This window comes from Sorghum bicolor, chromosome 3 (assembly GCF_000003195.3).
Source record: "Sorghum bicolor cultivar BTx623 chromosome 3, Sorghum_bicolor_NCBIv3, whole genome shotgun sequence".
Classification (NCBI taxonomy): Eukaryota; Viridiplantae; Streptophyta; class Magnoliopsida; order Poales; family Poaceae; genus Sorghum; species Sorghum bicolor.
Window position 1 is genome coordinate 70,564,551 of NC_012872.2, and position 26,154 is coordinate 70,590,704.

Genomic DNA, 26,154 nt, shown 5'->3' on the forward strand with positions numbered 1-26,154 from the left:
GTTATCTTCGTTAAAGCGGAGCTTTTGTATGCATACAATTATTATTTTTGTATTGTTATAAGAATTCTATAGAAATTTCGTAAGACAATTGTAGGAACAAGATTGTTTCCATATTCCAAGATGCCCTAAATAATGAAAATGTAATAGATTTGTAGCCGGAACGTTAATGTATGGCATCTCGAAAAGCTAAAGCTAACTCCGAAAACAAACACACAAAATCCACCGGAAAAATCTCCCCCAGCAAAGAGGCAGACGTGGGGCCTGTCATGTACGCACGGGGCATGACTCGTGCAAGAGCAACAAGTGCTGTCGTTGCAGAGGATCCGGAGCTAAACAATCCAGCGCACGACGGCCTCTCTCGTCTCTCCTCTTCCCTCCTCCGTACCGCCCGCCCTTCCTCCACCTCGCTCCCTCCTCCTCGACTCTTCTCCACTCAGGCCTCTCCCTTCTCCTTCCTCTCGTCTCGTCTCTCTCCCCTTTGTCCCTGTAGAGCTAGCTCCAAATAAAACCCCACCGGTTTTCTTTTCCCGCGACAATTACCATAAAAAGAGCTCCCAATCTCTCTCTCTCTCCTCTCTCCGGCCCCCTCTCTCTCCCTCGTTTCTGGCAGCAGTGGTGCGGTACTACCACACCGCTCTCACTCCACACACACCGAGTATACAGCTAAGCAGGAGAGAGAACGGGCCGGGAGAGAGAGAGAGAGACGGGGTCCCCAAGTACAATTCTCGCCTGGTTCTTGATCGAAGGCATGATCAAGAATCACCAGAAAGTTCTAGATCTTTAGACGGCCGTCTCCCTTGGACGCCTCGGTTTCTTTTGTTCTGCAGCTCTAGCTAGCCATGGAGGGTGGGGGAGGGAGTGGAATAGGTGGGTTCCCGGGAGCCCCGGGTAACCTTCTCGATGCCGCAGCTCAGGAGTTCCACCCTACGGTCTGTGCCCCCTACCCTCTACAGCCGCTCCCGCACCAGCTATACTGCCCCCACACATATCCAGCCATGCCGCCGCCGCCGCAAATGGCCATGTTGCAGCCTGTGCCTCCGATGGCGATGCCCATGGCGCCGCAGCCGGGGTACACCTTGCCCACGACGGCGCCGGTGGTCGACGGCCCGTCCAGCCGCGTCGTGGTGCTGTGCCTGGTGCCGCCGCACGCGCAGGAGCGCGACGTGGCGCAGGCGATGGCGCCGTTCGGCGCGATCCGCTCGGCCGACGCGTGCGCGGTGGCGTCCGAGGGCGTGGCCACCGTCCATTTCTTCGACATCCGCGCCGCCGAGCTCGCCGTGGCCTGCGTCCGCGAGCAGCACATGCGGCAGCAGAGCCGGCTCGGGCAGCTCTACGCGGCGGCCGCCGTGCCCCCGGCGTGGGCTCCTGCACCACCGACGGCGCCCCAGGCCTGGGACTGGCCCCACCCCAACGACGACGGCCGCGGCCTCGTCCTCGGGCAAGTCGTGTGGGCCCACTTCGCCCCCGGCGCCGACGACGGCGAGAACCGCGGCTCCCTGGTGGTCCTGAGCCCCCTGCCCGGCGTCTCGGTCGCTGACCTCCGCCAAGTCTTCCAGGCCTTCGGTACGCGCCACCGACCGAGCCGACCAACCAGGCATTTCGTTTTCCCACGCTCGTTTCTTGTGTTTCCCGCAGCAATTGTATTGGCCCGTCCTCTCGTCTTCGCAGGGGACTTGAAGGATGTGAGGGAGTCGGCGCACCGGCCCAGCCACAAGTTCATCGACTTCTTCGACACCCGCGACGCCGCGCGCGCGCTCGCCGAGCTCAACGGCCAGGAGCTCTTCGGCCGCCGCCTCGTCATCGAGTTCACGCGCCCTTCCGGCCCCGGGCCCCGCAGGTAACACAACACCAACACCCCAATTTTCAGTTCAGTCAGCTAGCCTTCCCATCACCCTGTGGGCGGCTGAATTTTTGCCGTGTGCCTGTCGGTCCTAGGCGCGGGTACGCGCCCCACCACCGGCCCACCGCGCCGACTCCACCGAGGCTTCAACAAGCGACGTGGCGACCGGCCCAGACGACGTCGTCTCAGCCGCCGGCATCCTCCTCGTCGTCGTCCGTCTCCGTAAGGGCCAGGGAAGGAGTGGTGCTTCTGAGGAGGCCGAGCGATCAGGCCAAGGGAGGCAATGCCGGCACGAGACAAGAGCGCAAGAGCAAGGGCGGCAAGAACGTGGCGTCGTCGGCGTCGGCGCCGGCGTCCTCGTCGACCCCGACAGCGTCCGGGAAGCAAGCCCAGAAAGGTGCCGGGAGCAGCGGCGGCGGTGGTGCTGGCGGTGGCGGCGGGAACTGGAAAGGACGAAAGAGCGGCTGGGAGGCGCGCTTCCTGTTCAAGGATCCCGAGTCCGCCGGCGACGCCGACACGCAGTCGTCGCCGGCTTCGGAGAGGGACACGAGGACCACCGTCATGATCAGGAACATACCCAACAAGTACAGGTATCCCTGCCAATCTCCACATTGTTGCAACAATATAATGCTATATTTCATGGGCGGCGCACGCCCAGAATTGCGATTCTGCTGACGCTCGAGGCCGTTGGGGTCGCAGCCAGAAGCTGCTCCTCAACATGCTGGACAACCACTGCATCCAATCCAACGAGTGGATCGCGGCGAGCGGCGAGGCGCAGCCCTTCTCCTCCTACGATTTCGTCTACCTCCCCATAGATTTCAAGTGAGTTGCGCCCGGCTCCCCTCGCACACAATTTTGCAATTAGCAGTTTGCATTAACTTATATTTTATGGTGCCCGATGCAAGAACACACGCTTGGCAGCCTGAATTCGGTTGTTTTTTTCTGGGAATTTGGTGCCTTGAAAATGGTTGGAATGGGAAATGTGGGGGGTGGAAGCGTGAGCTTCTGGATCGAGGTATCTTATCTTTGGGTGGGTAGAGTACAGTGTAGCAGATGGCTATGGCGTTACTAGCCCAAATGGAAATAAATTTGGCAGCGGCCCAAGGGAGACCGCGCCAGATCCTTCTCGTTTTGATGCCCCCATGGTTTCTTTGGTTGCATGCGCGCGCGCATCTGCTGGGTGCTGGTGTTGGCTGCTGCTGCCGATGCCGATGCCGAGGGGGCCTCCTGCCTTCCTTTCTCGCCGCTGCTGCCGCCCCTGTGATCGCCTCCCTGCCTGCCTTTCTAGCTTTGCACAGTCGTGCCCTTCCATAACAAGGCCAACACATACAAAAGGAGCGGCACCGTCCGGTGGGAGGTGTAGTGTAGTAGAGACAGACACCAGCAGCTATGGAATGGAGTTGTGAACAAAAAAGAACAGTTGCATCAGTATATGAAAAGGAAAAAGGTCAACACTTTCATTCTAAAGAGAAAAAAAATTGAGCTTTGGATAAAAGTTTATACATGCAACCAGGATATTCTTTCAAGTGAAGCACTTGCTTTATACTCCTATATACCAGCAGCTTTTCTCTAGCACGAAGCAAGTTGAGAAAAGACCTATCAATGCCCAATGACGAGAAGACATTAGTGGCTGTCAAAAGTATACTCCATGTAAAGCAGCTGCAGCATCATGCCAAAGCTTTTTTTTTTTTGTTATTGTTGCTCTAAAAGTCTCTAGGTGTTGTTCATCCATGCCATACCATTCTGAATTTCTTGCTCTAGCATGAAATGAGAAATTTGTCGTGCTTTGCCTGACACTGGGTTTCTTCTTATGCAAAAATGTAAAAAATAAAAAACTAAAAATTGCAGCAACAAGTGCAATGTGGGCTACGGCTTCGTCAACCTGACCTCGCCGGAGGCCGCCGTGCGGCTGTACAAGGCGTTCCACAAGCAGCCATGGGAGGTGTACAACTCGCGCAAGATCTGCCAAGTCACATACGCGCGCGTACAAGTACCTACTGCATTTCACCTGCCCTTCTAGTCCTACTAGGCCACCAAAGATATTTACTACTACGTACTTGGCTCACATGTTAATGTTACAAATGTGTGGCTTCCGCCACGCTCACGTTGTGTGGCCTTTGCGCGGCGCAGGGCCTGGACGCGCTGAAGGAGCACTTCAAGAACTCCAAGTTCCCGTGCGACAGCGACGAGTACCTGCCCGTGGCGTTCTCGCCGGCGCGCGACGGCAAGGAGCTCACGGAACCGGTGCCCATCGTGGGCCGGTCGCCCGCGTCCGGCGCGTCGTCGCCTCCCAAGAGCCGGGCGGCCAGCGTGGACCTGCTTGGGCAGGAGCTGATGCCGGCGCCGTCGTCGTCCGCGGACGGCGCGTCGTCGACCACCACGTCCACCCACGCGCTGTCCGAACACGCCGACGACGACGACAACGACGAAGACATCAGGCTCGCCGGCGAGCTGCGGCGCCTAGGCTACGCCGACTAGCTGGCTCCGTTCCTAGGCGGGCGCGGCCTAGCTCAGCGGGCGATCGGCCGGCGTTGCGTTGCTTTCGAGAAGCGTGGAGGCATTGACGACGCCGGCAAAGCTTTGCACTGATCCGTAGCTCCTGCACGCGCAGGCGCAGCAAGTGCAGTGTGGTGTGGCAATTCATTTATGGCACATGAAGAACATAGAAAAGACTTGACTTTTGGAGAAACATTTTGGGGGTGTTGTTCGTTGGTTCGTAGACGCTGCACCCAGCAGGTGTGGAGTCGTGTTCTTTTGGTTTTTGGTTTGAAGTTTCCTGCTACTAGTTCTTTGAAATGAAACTTGGAGCTATATAGCTAGCTTAGGCTTTTGCTAGGATTGGGCTATCAATTCGTCGTTCGTCATGCGTTCGTTCTTTACTTCTTTATTTATTACATTAAAATAAAGATTGTTATTAGTACAGCTTTACCAAACTGCATATTCCGAGAGAGCCTCAGTCAGATCTGATATCATCATGAGCTGCTAGATTTCGTCGGATCTCGTCGATGGATTCGAACCAACAGATCTTTCTCTACCACTACACGGTTGTATCTGCATCCTATCTTTGCAGACTATTGCAGGCCCCGTTTGGTAACTTCCATCACATCGTATATTATTGCAGGCCACGGTTGTAGCTGTTTGTTTGCTAGTCATAGTTTGTCGCACTTTATCTTAGTCAAGTTTGACTAAGTCGGTAAGTGTTTGTTTGACAACTAAGTTTAAGCATGATTTTTTTAGACTCCTCATATCATAGAGTTAAAAAGTGTGGTAAGATTTCTTTAGTCATGGCAAAGTGTGGTAATCAATTTGCTAGCCACACTTTTTGTGGTTTGCCACACTTGCCTAAAGTTAGTAAAGTTAGTTGTGGTAAACTATGAATACCAACCAAACATCCCCTTAGACACATGCACCGAGTATTAAATATACATCATTTATAAAATTAAAAATATAGTTAAAGAGTAATTTGTGAGATCAATTTTTTTTAATAATTGATTCATGTTTGACACTAATTACTAAATAAGACGAAAATGCTACAGTACGTGTCAAACTTTAACATCCCAACCAAACACCCCTTAATTAGGTTTAAAAGATTTGTCAAATTAAAGACAAACTATGTAATTAGTGTTTTTGTCTATATTTAATGTTTCATGCATGTGTCGTAAGATTTGATGTAAAAAAAATTCTTTCTTATGTTTTAACAGATCATTTTCATCATATTAGATTATTTTTCGACGCTCTTAATTTAATGCTGCATAAAAATATCAAGTTTTTTCATTGTTTTATATTATTCCTATATATGACGAGAGCTGAACTTATCCGTATCTTTGAACCGAGTTCTACAAATTAGAATTAACACCTTGTGTACGTCAATGATGTTGATTTATTGTGAGATAAAAATAATATTTTATGATTAAAAATTAGTGTTAATAAATTCAAAAGAACAAATAGAGAATGCAAACAAACCTTAAATGCTTCCTTCATCCAGAAATAATCAAATTTTATCAAAAGGAAACTGCCTATCCAAACAATAGATCTTAAAACATGCATGCCCCATATACTGTTGAACCTTGTCTAGACTCTACACGTGAGGCCCTGTTTATTCGACGATTAACTTTGACAACTAACTTTAATTTAAAATCGTAATAACGAACTAAATATAGCTATAAGTTTGGAAAACTATGGGGAAAAAAAGGGTCATGACATGGACACATAGCTAAGGTTTTTTTTGGATCACTCATCACTTGGACGGACAAGATAGTAGTACAGGGCATCCAAACATGCAGACTACTGATTGTCATGATTCCGGATTGTTCGCTGGTCTGAAAAGTTAAAGCTTAAGAGAGTGTTTGGGACTGCTCCGCTCTATGTTTTTCAGCTCCGCTCTACGTTTTTCAGCCAAACGGTTTTAGCTCCACACACTCAGTTCGAGAAAAAAAGGTGGAGTTGTGAGAGCACCTAAAGAGGTACTCCACAAACTCCAGTTTTTAGTGGAGCTGCTCCATGGTGGAGTTTGTGGAGCAGTCCCAAGCACCCCCTAAATTACTGTTAGCTGATTTATTGTGTGAGAAAAACACTGCTGGCTGTCAGAAAAATTACGGCTGAAAAGAAAGTTTTTTCATTAAGTTGGTGATCCGGACATGACATAAAACTTTAGTCTCAGTTAAATTTTAGCGAGCTAATTTTTAATCCTACCTAGCCATGACTCATAGATAATCGAAATATACTTTAAAATATTTTCTTTTGGTGTGAAACTAAACACATTTTAAAATCGTATCATTTTTAGGCGGACTGGGAGTTACATTATTCAGAAACCACTCCCCATTTGAAATTATTGGTCGTTCTACCCTTTCTAGGTATATTGCTTTATACAATTAATTTAGATATATGTTATGTTTAGGACTTTAGGTACATAGTTTTTGTCATACGTTTATAAAAGGTAAAATAACTTAAAATTTAGATGGCAGGGGTAATAACAAAGCATGGCCGTAGTTTAGCAAACGTGCATGGCTACGATATTGAACATCTTTGAAAAGGTAACTAAAACAATGTCGAAGTTCCATGCTAATGATGCTACAACAGTCTTTCTCTAATACGCAAAAAATTTGCGTATGATTATATTAAAAAAGAGTTTAATAATACATACAACGTGTTTTTAAAAGACCTCAACAATCGATATTATATACAACAGTCGTTATAGTTAAGATCACCTCCAGCGAAATCGTGTGTGTGTGTGTGTATATATATATATATATATATATATATATATATATATATATATATATATATATATATATATATATATATATATATATACATTGCATCTATTTCACGCGGAATATTATGGTTGACCACAAACTGTGCCGCAGTATTATACCGTGCTACACTCCATTTTGTTTTTGACCTGATTACGGTGCATCAGGTAGTTGAATTGACTGACTGTCAACTTGTGCTGATATGACTGGATTCCTTATTGGGCGCTCAGTAGGAAAAAGAGATGGCTGACAAACTTTAGAGGAAAGAACCTATGGCCATGTGTTTACTTTGGCCCAGCCTGGAATTCGATAATGTTCAAGAGTCCAGTGGGAATTTAACTCATCGCCAAGTTGTTTGTTTCTTAGGCATGGTTTAGTCTTCAAAAAAATTTTAAGATTTTCTATCACATCGATTTTTTAGATCGACGGATGTATAGAGCATTAAATATATAGATGAAAATAAAAACTAATTGCACAATTTGCCTATAATCTGCGAGATAAATCTTTTGAACCTAATCCCTCCGTATCAAATTATAAGTCATTCCAAGAATCTTGGAGAGTCAAAGTTTTTTAAGTTTGACCAAATTTATATAGCAAAATAATAACATTTTTGGTACCAACCAAGTATCATTAGATTCTTTGTTACTTATATTTTCATAGTGTACTTATTTTATGACATAAATCTTTATATTTATCTCTATATTTTTTTTGTCAAACTCGAAAATGCTTTGACCCTCCAAAATTTTTAAAATGACTTATAATTTGGAACAGAAGGAGTACTAGTTAATCCCTAATTGGAAGATTAATTGTTAAATATAAACGAAAGTGCTACCCTATAGCTAAAGCTAAAAATATTCACGAACTAAACAAGACCTTGGTATCGGCTTGTTGCGGAGGTTAGCATTTCACCTGTAGCAAAACTTCCTACCTCTTAAAAAATGATTGCTACCTAGCACGCATGTGTTTTTTCAAGTCAATAATTTGAGAAATCTGTGATAATGTCACATTATTAACATGTTTTATATTTTGGTACTTTTTACTTGTAGGCAGCTGGAAACGGTTCATGATCTATCTTGTTTAGAGCATGAGTTTTGTGAGTGCTCGGCGGCACACAAATAGGAAATAAAAAATGTACAAGCAAACAGGAAAACACCCCAGCTTGGAATTATATATGAGAAAACGTACGTTGGGAAGCACGTACATACACACAGTTTTGTGAGTGCTTGTGCTCACCTGCGGCTTCAATTATGCAATGCATCTTCAGCTCCATTTATTGGTAGATGCACGTAACCAATAGCAATCTGGTGATGTGTACTTGTCTATATTTCATGTGTTGGACACTTGGACCTCGTCTCCCCGCCGTAGGACACTGCCCAGCGGGCCAGCAATTCTGCTGCTGGCGTGGTCATGGCCCCACGCCACACTCTGACAGCATGCAACGGCCAGGGTAGTCGTACGAGAGTGCATCGTATTGCATATGGGTCACAACGATAGAAACGGGTACCGAGCCGCGTGGGTGCATGCGCGTCGGTCGTAGGGCTCCATTTGACCGGCCGGCCGGCTGCCTCTCTCGCTTAGACTAATCGACACATACTCCTACTCTAGGTTAACAACTAGTACTAGCAACATAATTCTACTACATGTGCTTGCAAGTACAACAAAGCTAGCATAGAATACGGTGTGTGTATCGTACGGCATTACACGCAGGCGTGGAACGAGAATCCGATCGATCAAGCAAAATGGGCACTGGATGGATTTGTTTAAGGTAATAATCACACCCAGGCCAGCTGATCGATCATACCTGCAGATGGTTTGGAGGATCGATGCCCAGTTTGCCCACTGCTGCATCGTCCACGGCCGGCCGGCGGCCGGTGGAAGAGCTGGATACACCTCTCGATCGGAAACCCTGCCACTGACCACACTGCAGCAATGGAAAGCTACTTGTGCGTGCGAACGTACGTACGTACGTACGTACACGCGTGCAAATAGCACAGATCAATGCAGCACAGTAGTCTATGGAGAACTGTATATAGTATAAATTATACCATGTTTGCACGTACGTAACCTGTGACACTCTCGACGACCCAGCTATAGTGTGTGGTTTTGCATCGTTTTGTTTATTGGGAGAGTGTCGTGTGTCGAGGCCGAGCGTTTTCGGGTAGGATTTTGTACGTGCTTTATTTGTGCGCCGTGCATGACAAAGCCAAGCCACACCACCAAAAATAAAAAAAAAAATGGTGGCCGGATGCATGGATCGGAGCAAGTTGCACGGTGCAGGTCCCGGGGGAAGAAGCGGCCGGCCGGGGCGGGGATAGACGAGACCGAAGACGAAGCGAGCCAAAACCTGCGATTTGCGGGCGCTTTCGGGGTCACCGAGGCGCGCACGGTGGGGTGGCGTTTTTGGTTTGGCCCTCCCGCGAATTCCGAGGCACTCAGCAGGCACCCTCTCCCCCTGTGTTGTTGTGACTCGAAACAGTGGGGGCAGACAGTCGCATGCATGCAACCGAGGAGACCTTGCACGAGCACGACAACACACACACACACACAATGCGTATCATCTTTGCTCGCTTGCTCTCCTTCGTTGGTTGCATAAAACAATTGCTTAATCGTTGGTTTCGGTCGTCGTTAACAATGGGCTTTGTGTATTTGTTTACGTGCACAATCTATGTGGACAGGTTTAGTACTAGTACAAAGGGCAGGAGCAGTAGTATCAGTATCGTCGACCGGCCTTGTTTAGTTCCGAAAAATTTTGGAAAATAAATACTGTAGCACTTTTGTTTGTATTTGACAAATATTGTCCAATCATGGACTAACTAGACTCAAAAGATTCGTCTCGTCAATTTCGACCAAACTGTGCAATTCGTTTTTATTTTCGTCTATATTTAATACTCCATGCATGCGTCTAAAGATTCGATGTGACGGGTAATGTGAAAAATTTTGCAAAATTTTCTGGGAAGTAAACAAGGCCTTGGAGAAGAAGCCTTTTCTGGTTTTTCTTTTGGTGATGGAGTGGACCTTTTGTCTCCTGAGAAGCACTAGTAGTGCTCGGCCACACCCTGGTTGTACGGCAACTAATTATCAATACTCTTCCTGCTTGATGCGCATCTTGGGGACTGGAGTGGTAGCTTTGTTGAAACTTTGTCAAACACAGTCAGGTCTTATACTTCCTTTTTTGTCCTTGTTGCGGGAATTTAGACTTCCCTTTCTAAATTCAATATTTTTGTTTACTTAAAAAACCAGTATTTTTTATACAATGATGCAAGCAGTGTACACACATATGCTAATGAAAGTTGAAAGTAAGTGGTGCACCTTGTCAATCACAAAAAGCTCGGAAACTCGAAGAAATTGACATGCAAGATTTAATTTAGGGATTAATCGCATGTACAAATGGTAAAATCATGTTGAATTAATTTGTTCTGAAATGTAAGGATTTTTTTTAAAAGCTATCATAAATTTAACAGTGGTTATATAATAAAGAAGGAAGCCTTTTCTGTTTTAGTGATGGAGAAGGAGTAAACACACAGGGTGGCATGCACCAATAGTGATTTTAAATTGAACACGGAAAAAACAAAGATTAAAGATTAAAATCTTGTGTGCAGAAAGATGAAAAATAGAAAAGAGTGCTTTGATCTATCCATGAAAAATATAAAATAATGCTTTGATCTATATATCCATGAAAATTTGACTAGCTCAGTCTCCAGCCACATATGGTCCATTATTCTCCACAGGCAATTGAAACAAGAAAGAACAGGGAGAGACAGACCGCTTGGTGGATTCAGGACTAGCTACTAGGCATGCCTGCTTCCGACATCGATATATGTGATTTGATGATTCAACTAAATAAGAACACTTTCTAAGGCATTGATTAGTTCGCAAAAATTTTCAAATTTCTCCGTCACATCAAATCTTTAGCCGTATACATGAAACATTAAATATAGACGAAAATAAAAGCTAACTGCATAGTTTACCTGAATCTTTTGAGTCTAGTTACTCCGTGATTGGACAATGTTTGTCAAATAAAAACGAAATGCTACAGTACTCAAAACAAAAAATTTTGCAAGCTAAACAAAGCCTAATCCGGGAGCTTAAATCAAAGTAGATAGAAGATCTAGACCAGCACCACTGCCTTGAAATCTATTTCCTTTTAACAAGTAATTAATTTCAAATTATCTATTTTTGTAAAAAAAGGAGAGACCCGCATTTATATCTCTAATTATTGTTGATATAAAAATATACTTTATAATTAATTTAATAATATTTATTTGATACTACAAAATATTCATATTTCACTTAAATTTAAAGTTTATTATCAAAAGCAAGATATATACACATAAATAAATAAAGGGCTTACGACACGCATTCAATTGTTTGTACAGCTGGTACCATACCCGTACCTACGATAATAGCCGTCGTATCAAACTGCCCTATGTGTTTCTGCTATCATTCAGCCTCGTATCACCACATTTGTAGCACGGCATGATGCGCAGCCTAGTTTTAGGCCTTCTTTAGTTCACACGAAAACTAAAAAGTTTTGAAGCATTAAATATAGACTAAAACAAAAACTAATTACACAGTTTGTCTGTAAATTACGAGATAAATTTTTTTATCCTAGTTAATTTATAATTGGATAATATTTTTGCCACAAACAAACGAAAGTGTTACAGTTGCGAAATCCAAAAAAATTTCGCATCTAAACAAGACCTTAGTTCCCCTTCAAAAAGTTTTTTACCTATGTCCTCGAATATTTGGAGATATATATTACTAAAAAATCTAATTGTACAATTTGCACAGAGACAAAATTTTTAAACCTAATTAGTCCATAATTAAATAATATTTTTTTTATGATTTACATATTTTTTTACTCATTTTTAATTTCCATGTCTAGAGCTATATCGGAAGAAGGAAGTAAAAATATACTGCAATTTTTATATGTAACATGTATCAATAAATTAATAATAAAATCTATGTTCAATACAAACTTATTAGGACATATAAAGATTAACAATATTTTCTTTAATTCTAGTTAAGTTTTCCAAAAAAAAAAAAAGTAGAGAGGTAGTAGGAGAGCTGCGCCTACCAGCTACCGCCAGAAAATGGCGACGACCAACCAATGGATCGGAGACTCCGAGAGATAGGGTGAGCAAGAGGTAGCAGACGGGACGAGAGGCACAAAAGGCTTGACCAAAATGGGACGACGGTCAGACGTAATGTCAACGCCACCGCCTTCGCCCAGATGCGGCCACCAGAAGATCCCATCCCTGTCTCCCAACATGTTTCTCGTGGCTCCATCTCCCGTCTCGTCTCCATCGATTCGATACTACTACTAGCAGGAGCAAAAGCAAACGCATGCGATCACGCACACCACGTGGACGCTGACAGGCGGGAGCCACGTGAAGGCCGGCGGGCCCATGCATGCATGCACCAGGAGGGCCGCACCGCACTGTCGTCTACCTCCCGACGTGTGTTCCAACGACGGGCTCCGGCCATGGCCGTGCCTGTAGAGAGAGACGATCGAGCTCTTGGCTGGCATGGAGGAGAGAGAGAGAGAGGGTGCAGGCTATTACCCGGTTAGAAGGGTGCTCCGTCCATGCAAAAGGGTGATGCGTGTGCGGGACGAGGCGACTGTGATGAGCGGGCATCATGCAGGAAATAATAAAAAACACTCCAGAGGTCAATAAAAGAGGAGAGAGATGATTGTGCGAGCACGAATTACGAAGCGGTGGAGGGAGGGAGAGAGAGAGAAGGAGGAGCATGGCGGGAGGAGAGCAGAGGTGGCAACGGCAGTGCGAGCCACGTAGGACGGCAGCGTCCAATGACATGGCGGTCCGCGCCGTTGACTGCCTCCGTACGTCTACCACCTGCAGGAAGCCCCTCGGTGATGGCCTCCTAGAAAGAGAGCTGCCTCACTGGACGCACACCCTGTCAGGGACTGAGTAGTGGACCCATGCACCCCACTACCTCTGCTCAGGGCACCGGGTCAGTGGGTCCCTGTTTCATTGACCGTATTAGTGTGTACTCTAGTCGTGCCATATTTACTAAATTACTGACCCAAAAAAAGATGGTTAGTTTTCTCCTGCGTTGTTCCTGTTTTTTTTAAGGAATTTAAATAGAATGCTGAGACTTACAACACACATTTATCCGTAAATCATACCGTATGAGCTACTTCGTAAACTGAATTGGTAAATCATGAGGAGATCGACAAATCCTCAAGAGTTGATGAAATGTTCCTATTACAGAAAACACAACGCCCGTTAATTTTTTTAAAAAAATTACTTTAAAAAAAGCCAAACTCAGAACCTAAAGTACTTATAAGTTATAACCACTAAATTATAGACCCTTTCGCTTGCGTTGTTAGAGCATCCCCAACCGTTTTGCATAATTGGTTTGGCAAATGAGGGAGTTTGCCAAGTCTCAAAAAAATATGGCAAAAGTGAAAAGAGGCAATCTCCAATGGTTTGGCATTAATCACTTCGCGCCAATTTCCCAATGCCAAGTGTGAACAGGTTTGGCATATATGCCAATCCTTCCTCTCTTTTTGCCAAGTTAACAAAATTGCAAAGTCTAAATGCCAAACCGTTGGATAAGTGTTTTTAAGACTTTTTCGCAAATACATGAATGCAAAGCTTATTTGCAAAACGGTTGGGGATGCTCTTACATGTTGCCACTGGATCACTCCCAATTTGTAAATTAGGATGGTTCTATCTTCACTAGTAAGAGATGCAAAATAACAATATAGTATTGTAATTAGAAAGGAAAGAAGAAAATAATTTATAAATAAAAAAATATGTCTATACAAGAACAAAGACATAGAAAAAAAGATTATGTGACAAGCATATAGGTTCTATATTTATTAATTATGGTGCCAACTATGTAAAAAGACAAAGTGACACAACTAATTTTAATTAAAGAGAAGAGATGAGGAAATAATTCTCTATATGAGAACCAACGCATGAAAAGATTTGATTGATAGACCATAGAGAGAGAAGGAAAAAAAGCTCAGCTCGTCTCTTTTTTGTTTTCAAAATTCAAAGCTTCGTTGCATCACACGATCGAACATATTACAGAAACGGAGATCATGTTACCTCAATCGATGTTTTCTGGTACATGCTTTGATATTATAAATTAGGTAACGAGCTATAGTACCTGAGAGGAGAAAAATACATGAGGTTCATGAGGCTTGTCCGCCTTACCTTTTTAGAAAGTGTATCAACAACTTTATTTGCCTCTACGAATCTTGAGCCTCCAGGGTTCACCTTCTTCAGCCTCCAGGGGTTCCAAAACATGAGGAATCACTACCTGAAAAAGGAGCAAGGGAAATAATTCTACCAGGTTGAGTAACAATGAACTTCAATCTCTGTTTGGTTGCTTGGAGTAGATCGTTGAGAGTCAACAGAGTCATAAAAAAATTTGCTATGTTTGAATTGTTTTTAGATTTGTACTCGCTTGTCCGTCCAAGGCAAGTCCTACAAGAGCCAATGGACTTAATTAGCCACATGCAATTAGTTCAACTGAATTCTTCATTAAATGTGTCTTAGGTCACCTGTAAATTTATATATATTAATATTTATTACTTTTTGTAAAAATAAATCAAATAGACAAGTTTGACTTGAAACAATGTTAAAATATCTTTTATTTTGAAACGAAGGGAGTAAAATATAACGCCCAAAGTAGATAAAATATAAATTGAACATGATAGCTAGTACTTGAATTGTTGTTATCTGTTGCATTCACAAGTATATATTCTTTCCGTCCTAAAATAAATGCACATCTTGCACTTCGGGAAGTAAATCAATCTAAAGTTTTTTTAGACTTATAGGAAATATTATTAACATTTGCATCTCTAATTAAGTTTACTATAGAAATATATGACATGATTAATATATTTTTTTTCTAGCTAGTATTATAATATCTGATAACTTATGTTGTTTCTTGTCCTGGTTTAATAATTTATATACTTGCGTTTGGTAGGGATATCTGAATCGTAATTAATCCATGCAACTGTTTGATTAGCTTGCTGGATTCTTGAAACTAAAACTAGAATCTAAAATATTTCTGGGTGTGCCAAACACACTGAATTGTTTCGTTTTTGGCACTCTTAGACCTTAAACATAATTCTGGTGAGTTTAGCTAATTAATCTTGGCCAGTTGGCCTGGCCTTCCAGATGCATGGACCAACTGGCCTTGTTTAGTTTATCCCGAAATCCAAAAAGTTTTTTCAAAATTCCCCGTCACATCGAATCTTGCGGCACATGCATGAAGCATTAAATATAGACGAAAACAAAAACTAATTACACAGTTTGTCTGTAAATCACGAGACGAATCTTTTGATCCTAATTAATTTATGATTGAACAATATTTGTCAAATAAAAACAAAAATACTATAGTAACGAAATCCGAAATTTTTTCGGAACTAAACAAGGCCTAAGGGTGAACCGGTGCTGACCCACAAATGCAAGTACAGCTTTTCATGCTAGATCGTTGGTCTAGGTCACGGCCGCAGTACCACAGACTCCCAGTCTGAAGTTACCAAATGGTCAGTCAATGCTGGAGTTCAGTGAGACAGGGTTCACGTACACCACCAATGCATCAGGCTTCATCATACGAATGAGTGACAAAAAAAAAAAAATGAAATTTCATACTACATCTTAACACAAACTGGATCTATATACAGAATTGTTTTTGCCTAATTGTGTTGCATGCATCACAGCATGAGTATACTAACACATCACATAAAATGTCGAGACATGTTTTTTCTCCACTTCACTGGAGGTAAAGCGGAAACACCAGTGCAGTTCTGAACATTGATTTTTGTTTTCCGGGTGAGGAAAGAAAGAAGGAAATAGGCCTGCTGTCTGCACATCGATCGGGTGTCGGAAAGAAAGAAAGAAGCAAAACATGCATCCGGATTATGCGTAATCATTTGGGCCGTTCTGGGAGCTGAAAAGATCCGGTCCATTAATTGATTATGATATCTTTTGGCCAGGCGCTAGCGGTTGCTTTTTCGCAGACAGGTTGAGAAGACAAGGCGAGGTCGATGACACAACTGAAGTGGGTACCGGTGGGCCTCACCTTGTGGCCCTGCGCCATTGCATGCGAGCAGCATGGCAGGGGCACCGCGCAGCAGCAGCAAGCCAGCGGCCTGCGTCGATCTGCCATGCACGTACGTGCGCTGCTGCTAGCGGGTGGCCTCGGCACTGCGCCCAGCGCCCAGTGCGTGTGCGCGCTCACGCTTGTGATGGATGCAGATGCAATGCAGCTGTGTGCATGCAAGCAGCTGCATCCGCACAGGCACAGGGGCACAGTGCATGCCAACAAATGATAGAGCCCCGCCCGGCCGGGCTGCATGCGATGCGTCGTTTGCACTGTAACCGGCCGGTCGGCGGCTGCTCCGAACTGGCCGGCAAACAGTAGCTATATCGGGCAAAGTCTTGCCGCGCCATTTCTGTCGGAGCGCGTTTTTGGCTTGGGCGACGAACGCGGCCGCCGGACCCGTGTGTCGAAGACAATGCTGAGTGATGAGTGAGTGGTTCGCGCGCTCTACTACCTCTCGGCTGTGGTGACATGCATGCCAGGCCATGGAGGAGAGCAGCTGGACACTTAGGAAGAGCAGGCAGGTGCTGAGATAGCTGATCAGATCAGAGTGTGTTTACTGCTGTCTGTGTGACGCTCTGTTAATAAGCGCGCTAGCTAGCTAGTACTCCTAGAGCACGTTGAGAAAGCTGCAACCACGACATGGGCGGAGAGGAAGCTATCTACCGGGATCTCGGCTGTGTGGAGTGTGGACGACTGTGAAGTTTTATTTGCTTCGATCTCAACGGCAGCTTTGTAGCCATGCATCCAGTCGAGGCCTTGTTTACTTTCAAAATTTTTTACAAAATAGGAATAGTAGTACTTTCGTTTATATTTGACAAATATTGTCCAATCATGGACTAACTAGGCTCAAAAGATTCGTCTCGTCAATTTCGACCAAACTGTATAATTAGTTTTTATTTTCATCTATATTTAATACTTCATGCATACGTCTAAAGATTCGATATGACGAGGAATCTGACATTTGAGCGAACAAAGCATGCACATACTGATGTATAGGTTAGCATATACCAGGTGAACAGCTAGGCAGGGTTAGTTCACATTGATGCAATCCCCTTTGGATTGCGGATTTTTACAGGGGACAGTTCTTTTTTTAAAAAAAAATATACACAAGAGAGCACATCGTGCAGTATACTCAGACTATCTCCAACAATCATCACCCAAAATACAAGACCCATTTATCCTTTGAGTAGCGCTACAGGTAAAAGGTTCCATACCTATTTTTAGTCTTCTCCAGCAACGAGACCTAAAAGAAAACACTCTCTGCAAATGGGTCTCGAGGAGAGAGAATACCCAAATTTGGGTTATGCCTTTCCTGATATCTAAAATAGGTTTTCTGTATGGGTACTCTGTTGGAGGCTATAGGTATTGTGTTGTAGACCCATTTTAGGTTTGAGTTCCCGAATGGGTCTCCTATTGGAGACAGCCTCATGGAATGGAATATGGCTAGCGTCACTGGATGGGCAGGAGCCTGGAAGTCTGGAACATAGGCTACTAGCTAGGCCTTGTTTAGTTCACCCCGAAATCCAAAAAGTTTTCAAGATTCTCCGTTACATCGAATCTTGCGGCACATGTATGAAGCATTAAATATAGACGAAAACAAAAACTAATTACACAGTTTGTCTGTAAATTACGAGACGAATCTTTTGATTCTAGTTAGTTTATGATTGGACAATATTTGTTAAATAAAAACGAAAATACTACAGTAGTGAAATCCAAAATTTTTTCGGAACTAAACAAGGCCCTAGCATCAATAGTCGCCAGCACTGTAGGTGGACGCGCGCGGCGGCGGCGGCATGCAGTGTGATGGAGTGAGATGGCACGCAGTGCATGCGGCATGCCAGTCGTGTGCGCGGCACGCGGCTACGATGGGTTGGCCGCCACCAGAGGCGTTTGTCGGAGGCTGCTAGCTTGTGTTGTGCCTGTGTGTCTCCTCCTTCGGGGTAACGCCAACCTCGTATATGTTCGGTCCCCGCCGGCCGGGCGACATGCATGTAGGAGTACTATACTACGCACGACTACGTGCGGCAGCGCATCCGTGTCTCCTTCGAGACCGCCCTATTGCATGCTCCTATGTTGAGGGGTCGGTCCCGGCCTGGCCGCCTCTCCCATGCCCATGCGTGTCTCCTGCCCCAACGCCGCACTTCGTAAAACCCGGAGAGCGTGAACTACGTATAGTATAGGAGAACAGCCTAGCAGCACACAGAGCCGGCATTGCCGACTACTGCTATACTATCATCAATTGAAATGAATCTACGATGATCTCTTCTGAATCATACACATGAGTATTGTACTGTATCAGATAGAGATCTCTAACTGTTCGTTATAAATTCATGTCGCGCGAATTGCCACTGCTGTACTAGTGTCACGCATTCAGGAAATTCAGCATCAGCAAACAGTTTGATCATGTCGCGAAGATTGCGATGCAGTGCTTCGTTGCACAGGCGCCAGCCAGCGGTGGGCTTTCCATCGGCTGGCAAAAGCTGATGAGGCGCCAGCGCGAGTCGTCCCTGTTCCATGCATGGATTTGGATTACGCCTGGATTGACGCCCATCCATCCACCATAACGCCGGCCCGCAGCATGCGGAGGGGGAGGGGGGCTACAGCAGCAGCAGCCTCTCCGCGCGCGCGCGCGCGGCCTAGCTATCCCTGAGCCCTGTACATTTTGTCGCAGGCTGGGCGTTGAGATCCCTCTGCGCCACAGCAGCAGCAGCCCCTCCCCTGGCCGGTCTTCAGCCCCCTCATCCAGTCAGTCATGGCAGGGCAGTGAGTAGGACAAGACAAACTAGCGGTCGCACCCGTATGCCACTATGCATGTGTCATGTGTTGCTCTTGCTTCGTCTTGTGCTTGTGCACCCTCCACTCCATCGTCGATCCGTTTCTGACGCCGGCCAACGCCGCGCCGAGCATTCATTGGGTATTGACGGCGCAGCAGCTGAGCTGCCCCCCTACCGGCTACCGCCGCGCTACGACCCTCTCACTTGCACCGAGACGGGATCCTTCCGGCCGGCGTGAGGATCTCAACACCCTGCCTGCACTGCGCCTGCGCGGCTGCGCCGGCGGCCGCGTCCGCAGCTGCAACTGCCAGCCAGCTGGGGCATCGCCAATGCAAAGCGGCACGCGCGCCGGCAGTTCCGGAGCTGAAGCTGAGCAGCTCTGGGAACGAGGGAAAAGGGCCAGTCGTAGCGGTGTAGTAGCCTTTCGGCGTCGCCGAAGCTGCCCCTTCAGCGAAACACAGCACTGTTCTGGGGTATGGAATTCTGGGGTAGGACACCAACACGCACCTGTATGAGTATGATTGGCGCGCACATATATCAACCCTACCCATACATGGATTCTCAGTTCCATCCCTGTAGTGATACTTCACCAGTAAAGAACCGTACAGTGCAGAAGAATGGCAGCAACAAACGTGTGTGTTGTGTGATTGCCTGATTGCCGCCGACTGTTATGCCCAGGTGTAGCGTAACATGACAGGATATACCATTATCAAAGAAGAACCGGTCAGCATATAAGCTTAGATAGTATAATCATGTCACCTTAATTAACTGGGATACTAGAAATCGTTGCCAGATGAACAGATACATGTTACAGAATGCAGGGCGTCAGATTAACGGACAAGATACATAAACCATTATCGCCGCAACTGGTCAGTTCTGTGTTTCTGTTGCAATGCTAGGACTCAGCCACAGCTTTGGCTGAACAAACACAGCAGTGCTTCAGGCGCAAAAGAGATCGGCTCACTGCAACTTGTTGGCGACGTAGAGGAGGTGGCTGATGTTCGTTGGCGGGTAATTCTGCAGGAGCTTGAGGTTGGAGGTGAAATCGCCGGCCAAGAGGCGCTTCCGGACAAGGATCAGCATCGCACAGCATATTCTGAGCAAGGTTTCCTGTGGTCGTCAGATAAAGTTTAGGTAAAAGAACCAGAACCAAGATGTTTGCAGAGTAGAAGCAACAGTGTGTGCTCACCTGGGGGCCATCGGGATCACTTAATAGTGTGTCCCAAATGTGAATGATGTCGGCAAAGTTGAATTCCTGGGTCAGCAGTAACGTTATCCATCTGAATGCATAGAACTGGGGATTAACCTGCAGAGAGCATGTTTTTGTCAACGAGGACTGCAGGCACCAGCCTTAAAACAGTTTGGTATGATGCTCTCAAAATAGATGACACCCTAAAAAACGGTACAGCTAAACCATTTGAAACATACACGAGAGCTGCAAGCACCTGCTTTAAAACAGTTGGTATGATGCTTTCAAAAAAGATGACACCCTAAAAAAAGGTACAGCTAAACCATTTGAAAACGTAAACCATAAAGAAGCACCTAAATTTCTGTCATTAGTAACCTTACAACAGATGTATCATAAGAACATTAAAGTTTTAAGTCATGTCAATAAGTGACCTGCAAGGCCAAATGAAAACAATCCTCAAGACAGCAAGTAGCTTTGGCACCAGCAGCATGGAAAGACTTACTTCTGTAGTTACTTCCAAATGATGTTGGAGTTCTCCATCATACGTTGCTACAAGCTGTGATAACTTGGCTAGTGTACCTCGAATGCCAACAGCACTGTTGTCTAGTTTCTGGCAGAAGTTGTCTCTAAACCCACTAAGCAGCTCAACGAAGCAAAAGAATGAATCCGCTTCCGCAAATTTCTACAAGGATTCCAAATAGCAACACTATGATACAGAAGATAGTAATGAGGAAAGCTTCGGCTATCAGCAGTACAATGAAGGGCACTTAGAACATCGTAAAAACAATCTCTTACTCCATACAGCATTTTTATCATCCGGATCACTCCGAAATACAAAGAAGAGCGGTGCCAAAATTTCATTCATCCCTTGTACATATCTTATTCCAGCATTCAGCTTGGCAAAGATTAACAGTACATTTTTCAAAGATTCCTGGTAAGGATAGTAAGAAAAGATCAGACAGGGATCTGACAACACTGTTTGAACTCAGAGTGTGTGAAGATTTACCTGATTGGACTTTGCAAAAGATGAATCGCCACAGAAGAAATGCATGTCAGGGTGGGTGCGCTTTACATCACGGTCAATCTGCTCCATAATCTCTGAGCACTGTTATTAAAGAAAAATTCCAGACAGCATCAGTTACCAATAAAAAAGCAATAAAGGAGGGCAAATCAGTTCATACATGCAACGAACCCAACAGCATATGTGCAGGTACACAGTGCATGCATGCACACTCAGACAGAAAGCTGTTTTTTCTGAGACTAAATGTCAAAATAAGCTGTGGAATAGTTGGCTCAAAGATTTCTTTTACCATTTTATTTTTCTCTAACCACAGTGAACCTAGATTGTGAAGCAGGATTAATGAAGTAAGCCAATTGCATGATCCAGTTCCACTTGATTCTTGCTGTGATCAAGTTATACATGCTATAAAAAACTACGAGTGCCATATGCATAGCTCTAAAACAAGAGGTTACAAACTAAGAAAGTGTGGAGCAGACGAGCAGTGGAGGTGAACTGAACTTCTTGCCATACTATAGACATAATAAGAGTTATAGCATCACAAGGCGCCTATATACCTCAAAAAACTGATTCCAAGCACTGGTCTTCCCAAGGCTTAAAGGGTGCTCCTCTCTTGTTACCTCTGACCTGTGCAGGAACCCATTGTCAACATGCTCTTCATTTACGTTGTGGTGGCCTTCTGTTTGCACCTGTCGCGATATTTCTACCTACCTAGCAAATTCAGGATTCAGGATCTCTATTTTCGGGAGAGGATCTAGTCAGGCATTGGTGGTCATAAACTATACCATATGTGATGTGCAACAAAAGCAGCAATGAAGATACCATAAGTATGACCTGAATCTGCAGTGACTTACAGGGTTTCTAAGGAACTCATCTTTGAAAGCAGCGTACTGTGCTCTCTTCTTTGCCAGCTCCTGCTCCCACAGCGAGCGGTCATTGGGCAGATAGCCCAGTAGCAGCTGCACAACAATAACATGCACTGTCAGTGACTGAAAAGGCAAAACCAAAAGCTTTGACTGTAACCTTTCCACTACTGACGGAATCAGAATGCTTCTTCAGTCTTCGCAATAGGGTGAAGCAAAACAAGTACAGTTTCAGCCGGCTATTAGCATCCAAAGCAAAAGGATAAACTAAAATGTGCTAGAGAAAAGGACTGATTAGAGGACAATCATACAAATTAAGTTCATCCTAATCCTACATAGGAAACTATTGCTTCGCAGCAGATTGCAGTACCATTGCCCCAATGAGGTCAGCTTCTCAAATACCAAAGCCTCTGATGCTCATATTCTGACCACAGAAATAGAACAGGCTAAAATTACCGGAAGGCGAGCCAATCCAGTACCTTCCACACAGTTGCCCGGACGCCCGCGGCGTCTGGGACTCCCTGAGCCGCCAGCATCCTCAGTTCATCGAGATCTATCACCTTCTTGGACAACTGCAAGAGTCCAGCAAGCACCCCCTAAGAAGCAAACAAACCAAAACCAAACAACACGCAAAACGCAGGAGGCCTTACCGCCGCAAAGAGACGGGACTGCCGAGAGATCTCGAATTCCGGCGTAGGCGCCGGCGGAGGAGATCGCGGCGAGCTCGCCATGGATTTGGGCGTCGAGATGCACCCGTCCGTGTGGCTTCAGAAACATGCCGGTTGGCCAGATACAGATACGCATCCGGATCTATCTCTGACCGTCGACTTGTGGGCCCCGTAGCAACCTACCGTCCAGTTCTCATCGCTACTGTTACTGCAGCTTCCACTGGATGGGCCTTCCTTGATCCAGAGGATGTGCATTTCCAGACATAGAAAGCCCAAGCTGCCGAGCCCATCCAGTTGAAGATGTCTGTATGGCATATTGGGTATGTGCGTATGGCCCATGTAGAAATACAAGCCCATTAGCAACGAGGCTTACGCTTCACATATATATAGAAGGCTGAAGTTTGACGTCACGGTTGCTAACGTGCTGTAACTTTGTATAGATAAAAATATCGGAATTATCTAGCATATAAAACTTTCTTGTCAGTAATGGAGCGAGTACTTATTTTCCATGTCAGTAATATGTCACGGTCATGGTCTGGACGTGAAGCAACGAAACAGCAGAAGAGCATGGAACTGAGCAAATGACAACATCTTGTGTGTTCCCCGGTTCTTCAGATCCACCAAACCAGTTAACCACGCATGGGCAGCGAAAATATTTATATTTCGGAGCTGGTGCTTGTTGGGAACTCCTAAATCCTTCAGTTTGCCGTGGAAACTTGCTTATGAGTGAGTGGGTCCCACGATGGGGACGGGAACGATATTTATATACTGCTTACTCCGTAGTAAGTCGCCTGTGATCTGCATACAATCTTTTGTCACAATCATCAAGCAGTCAGTGCGAGATCAGAAGCAGCTAGCGAGCAGATAGGAATGTCCCGCAAGGAAAAGATAAGGATAATACAGCACATACTCCTATGTATAATAATGTAATAATAAGATAACTTGTCCAGCCAAGTCAGAGGGTCATCGCCGATCTGGTCATGTGTACGAGCACACGCATGCAGTTGCTCAGAGGATACACAGATGTGCTGGAGGCTTGGCTGGCTAATTGACACCCCAGAGAACAAGTCACGCATATCATAGTGGATAATCCATTTTCGTTTTTGCAAGTTGCCTAGTTACCTGGAAAAATAGCCAATGTCATGGAGCTCGTCAAGTGTACTAACCTCTATTCCTGGTATTCCCATTGCGTAGGTATGTACATATATCGTCGAACATAATCCAAGAGCAAGGATGCATAGAAAAAGAAAATGCAATTCTGAAATTGAGGTAAAGATAGTCTCAAACAAAGTACTCACAGCTGAATTAGGATTCCTTTTTTAAAAAATAAATAAGGAGGTTACATTGTCATCAAGAAAAAGTAGACGTACTAGAATACTAATTAAGAAACGCCACTGTACATTTTCAACCCCATTTTTAACCATGAACTATAAAACAGAGTAGCAAACCCTCTCCAATTGTCAAAACTGAAAAAAAATAGTCCTCTATATCTGTTTGCACATGTGGTATTATACACCATCCTGAGAAAAACATTAAAAGTTTAAGATTTGTCCTAAACTGTAAGATATTGTGGAATGCTCAATAACATACATATGTATCTATTTTTTAAACGCCGTCTATGCATGCATCCATCCAAACTTTTAAACACTCTTGCCAAAAAATAACATGTAATTGGTAGCCGAAATAAAAGATACGCACGATAGCCTTTTTAATCTACAAGCATGTTTATACTAGAAAAATTAAGCAAGTTAATGATCAAATTAACTAATTAGTAATGCGCAAAATAGCCTTTTACCGGACCCCTTATTTGGTCATAAAATTACGTGAATAACTTGTTTCAAGACATAGAAATAATAATAATAATAGTAATAATAATAGTAATAATAATAGTAGTAGTAGTAGTAGTAGTAGTAGTAGTAATAATAATAATAATAATAATAATAATAATAATAATAATAATAATAATAATAATAATAATAATAATAATAATAATAATAATTTGGTTTCTGGTCTCTAATATTCCAAGGTTTATTTATTTTAAACTAGAAAAATATGTAAAAGTAATGTTATTTACTTGTTTTTTTATCTACATAAAGTCATTTGGCAATAGTTTGTTTTTGGTCTTATAACTTTATTGCTAGTAGTAGTCCTCTTTATTTATCTCAAAAATAAGATCCAAATAAATCTAAATAGAGCACAAACAAGTAATTAGTTTCATATTTTTTTATAAAAAATAGTTTAGTTATGATTTTTTTAAAGTCATGGTACATTTTATTATAAAAAAAGGAATTAAAAAACTTGCTAGAGAATCAATTTGTCATGTTTCGATAGTTGGAGGGGGTGTTTGTTACCTTGTTTTATAATTCAGAGTTGAAAATCACTTAGTACGTCCAATTTGAAAGTTGAAAAAAAAATACTTTACCCTAATTATATCTCACATATATATGTTCCGATGAAGTCTTGGTACATCACGATATCAATTATCGACACATCCTCCTTCCCTTCAAAAGGCCGAATTTTGCCCGTTTTGTCACTCTGTGTTGCAATTTATTTTATTGTAATTAATATAAAAACATAAATCCGATTGGATTTTAGTTGGTTGGTACCGGAGGTAGAAGGCAGCGCATATTACCCGGTGGTATCCAGGTCAGGTCATATCTGCATCTTCTAGCTAGTATCCCACAGGCCACATGTGGGGATTATACACTACCAAAAAAAAAAGTGTTTCTGGTTGTGACGAAAGATCGCAAGTGTTTGGTGCCATCAACTTGCCATCTGCCTGTGAGGTCGACACTGTGGGAAGATGAGTCTCATGCATGCACACTACTAATAAGCCGAGCACGGAGCGCCCCATAAACGGCAGGATGATTAGGGCGGCCCCAGCGCGTCATTGTCTCTAGCACTAGCTAGCAGTCGCTGCTGCTGATATGGAAGAGGCCCGGAGTGGTGCAGGCAGAGGCAGGGGCCGGAATACCTCCTCCAAGGGGCAAACACACATGCCACGGGCGTGTGACACTGTGGCCGTAAAAATTTTCAAGATATCCCGTCACATCGAATCTTTAGTCACATGCATGGAGCTTTAAATATAGACAAAAATAAAAACTAATTGTACAGTTTACCTGTAATTTGTGAGATGAATCTTTTGAGCCTAGTTACTTCATAATTGGACAATGTTTGTCAAATAAAAACGAAAGTGCTACAGTAGCCAAAAACCCAAAATTTTACCAACTAAACGAGGCTTGTGTTGCGAAACGGCAATTGACAGGGAAACCCATGCCGCCATGCCGTGCCCTGTCGGTTAAACGCAGTGATCAGATATCTCGATCGATTTCAGGTGATAATGATGCCACCGATCCAGTGATGCGACGATGGAAGCAACAATTAGTCAGAACGAAGGGATACAGTTGTTCATCTGGAGCCTCGTCGTCGACATTACAGTACATTGCATTTGCTTGGG

The 26,154-nt window shown here is 44.3% G+C and overlaps 2 protein-coding genes across 2 annotated transcripts; one reads left to right on the forward strand and one right to left on the reverse strand.

Annotated features, from left to right (window-relative positions):
- Window positions 448-4,675, forward strand: LOC8078702 (protein terminal ear1). Its single transcript, XM_021457775.1, has 5 exons — window positions 448-1,837; window positions 1,936-2,430; window positions 2,540-2,662; window positions 3,689-3,830; window positions 3,971-4,675. Exons 1-5 carry the CDS (start codon window positions 840-842, stop codon window positions 4,316-4,318), a joined length of 2,106 nt encoding a protein of 701 aa, XP_021313450.1. The 5' UTR covers window positions 448-839; the 3' UTR covers window positions 4,319-4,675.
- Window positions 19,666-22,841, reverse strand: LOC8078703 (TBC1 domain family member 13). Its single transcript, XM_021456615.1, is given in 10 exon segments — window positions 19,666-20,069; window positions 20,149-20,265; window positions 20,651-20,830; window positions 20,951-21,079; window positions 21,155-21,253; window positions 21,724-21,849; window positions 21,851-21,877; window positions 22,021-22,125; window positions 22,509-22,601; window positions 22,680-22,841. Coding segments are annotated over 10 exon segments (1,107 nt in total). The 5' UTR covers window positions 22,761-22,841; the 3' UTR covers window positions 19,666-19,919.

Coding starts and splice junctions, on each gene's coding strand:
- LOC8078702 (XM_021457775.1), top strand. CDS start 840: ATGGAGGGTGGGGGAGGGAGTGGAATAGGTGGGTTCCCGGGAGCCCCG. Junction 2,431..2,539: donor AACATACCCAACAAGTACAG/GTATCCCTGCCA, acceptor TTGGGGTCGCAG/CCAGAAGCTGCTCCTCAACA. Junction 3,831..3,970: donor TCACATACGCGCGCGTACAA/GTACCTACTGCA, acceptor TGCGCGGCGCAG/GGCCTGGACGCGCTGAAGGA.